The sequence below is a fragment of the Oryx dammah genome, unplaced genomic scaffold, assembly GCF_014754425.2.
Source record: "Oryx dammah isolate SB20612 unplaced genomic scaffold, SCBI_Odam_1.1 HiC_scaffold_17, whole genome shotgun sequence".
NCBI lineage: Eukaryota > Metazoa > Chordata > Mammalia > Artiodactyla > Bovidae > Oryx > Oryx dammah.
In genome coordinates, this window is record NW_024070201.1 from 46,438,970 (window position 1) to 46,440,206 (window position 1,237).

The 1,237-nt window shown below is 48.4% G+C and overlaps 1 protein-coding gene across 1 annotated transcript; it reads right to left on the bottom strand.

Annotated features, from left to right (window-relative positions):
• Positions 1 to 942, bottom strand: LOC120876596 (olfactory receptor 52H1-like). Its single transcript, XM_040258571.1, has one exon. It carries the CDS (start codon positions 940 to 942, stop codon positions 1 to 3), a length of 942 nt encoding a protein of 313 aa, XP_040114505.1.
• Positions 943 to 1,237: the final 295 nt, after the last annotated feature.

Here is a 1,237-nt window from a genome sequence, read left to right on the forward strand (position 1 = left end):
TCATTGTGTCTTCTTCAAAGTAAAGAGGAGAACAAATTTGTCCTGGATCTTCTTGGTCTTCACTCCATACACTATAGGATTTAGAGCAGGAGGGATGGCCACGTAGAAGTTGGCGAATAAGATGAGCGTATTTCGAGGTACACTGTGCCCAAAGCGATGGGCGAGGATGGAGAAGAAGGCAGGTGTGTAAAACATGAGGATGACACAGACATGGGAGCCACAGGTGCCCAGGGCCTTCTGGCGGGCACCCTGGGATGAAAGATGAAAGACAGCACGGAGGATGAAGATATAGGAGACAGCAATAAAGATCACATCTGAGACAACAGTCATGAGAGGCACTGAAAATCCGTACCAGATGTTGATGGAGATGTCAGCGGAGGAAAGCCGAGCAACACCTATATGCTCACAGTATGTGTGGGGGATGATTCGTGTTCCGCAGAAGGGCAACCGCTTCAGCAGAAAGACATCTGGCAAGATGACCGAGAAACTCCTCACAACAATGCCCACCACAAGCTTGATAATCGCCTGAGGAGCCAGGACACTGGTGTATCTCAAGGGGAAGCAGATGGCCACATAGCGATCCAGTGCCATAGTCAGCAGGATGGCTGAGTCCACTACAAAGCTGAAGTGCAGGAAGAACATTTGGGTGAGACAACCAGTGAACGTTATTTCCTGGGAGCCAAGCCAGAGGTTACTGAGCAGTTTGGGCACCGTGGCAGTAGACAAGATGAGGTCCGTGGTGGCCAGCAGAGAGAGGAAGAAAAACATGGGCTCATGGAGGCTGTCCTCAACAACAATGAGGTGGAGGAGGGTGCCATTGCCCACAATAGCCAGAACATAGATGACACAAAAGGGAATCCCAATCCAGACATGAAACTTCTCCAGGCCAGGTATTCCAGCAAGGATAAAGGAGCCAGGATTGTAACAGCTCAAGTTATACATGGTCTTTTCAGTCTGGGATCCACTGGTTTTTGAGCCCTGAGGACAAATCAGCTGTCAGAATATATCATGAAAGGTAACAGTTCCACTCTGGTGGTGAGCACTCTGATGGTGAGCTGTTGAGGACAGCAGCTGTCACATTCAGCGTTCTTCTATGAGAAGTGCCTTCGCCCCTGGACGAACTAGCATCTATAGAATTGACTTGTTATTGCCCCCTTTGCTTTGCCATTGGCCCCACTTCATTTCTTTATGCATTTGTTAATAAACCATGTGAAATAGTTATTTTTGTAGGTCAGCA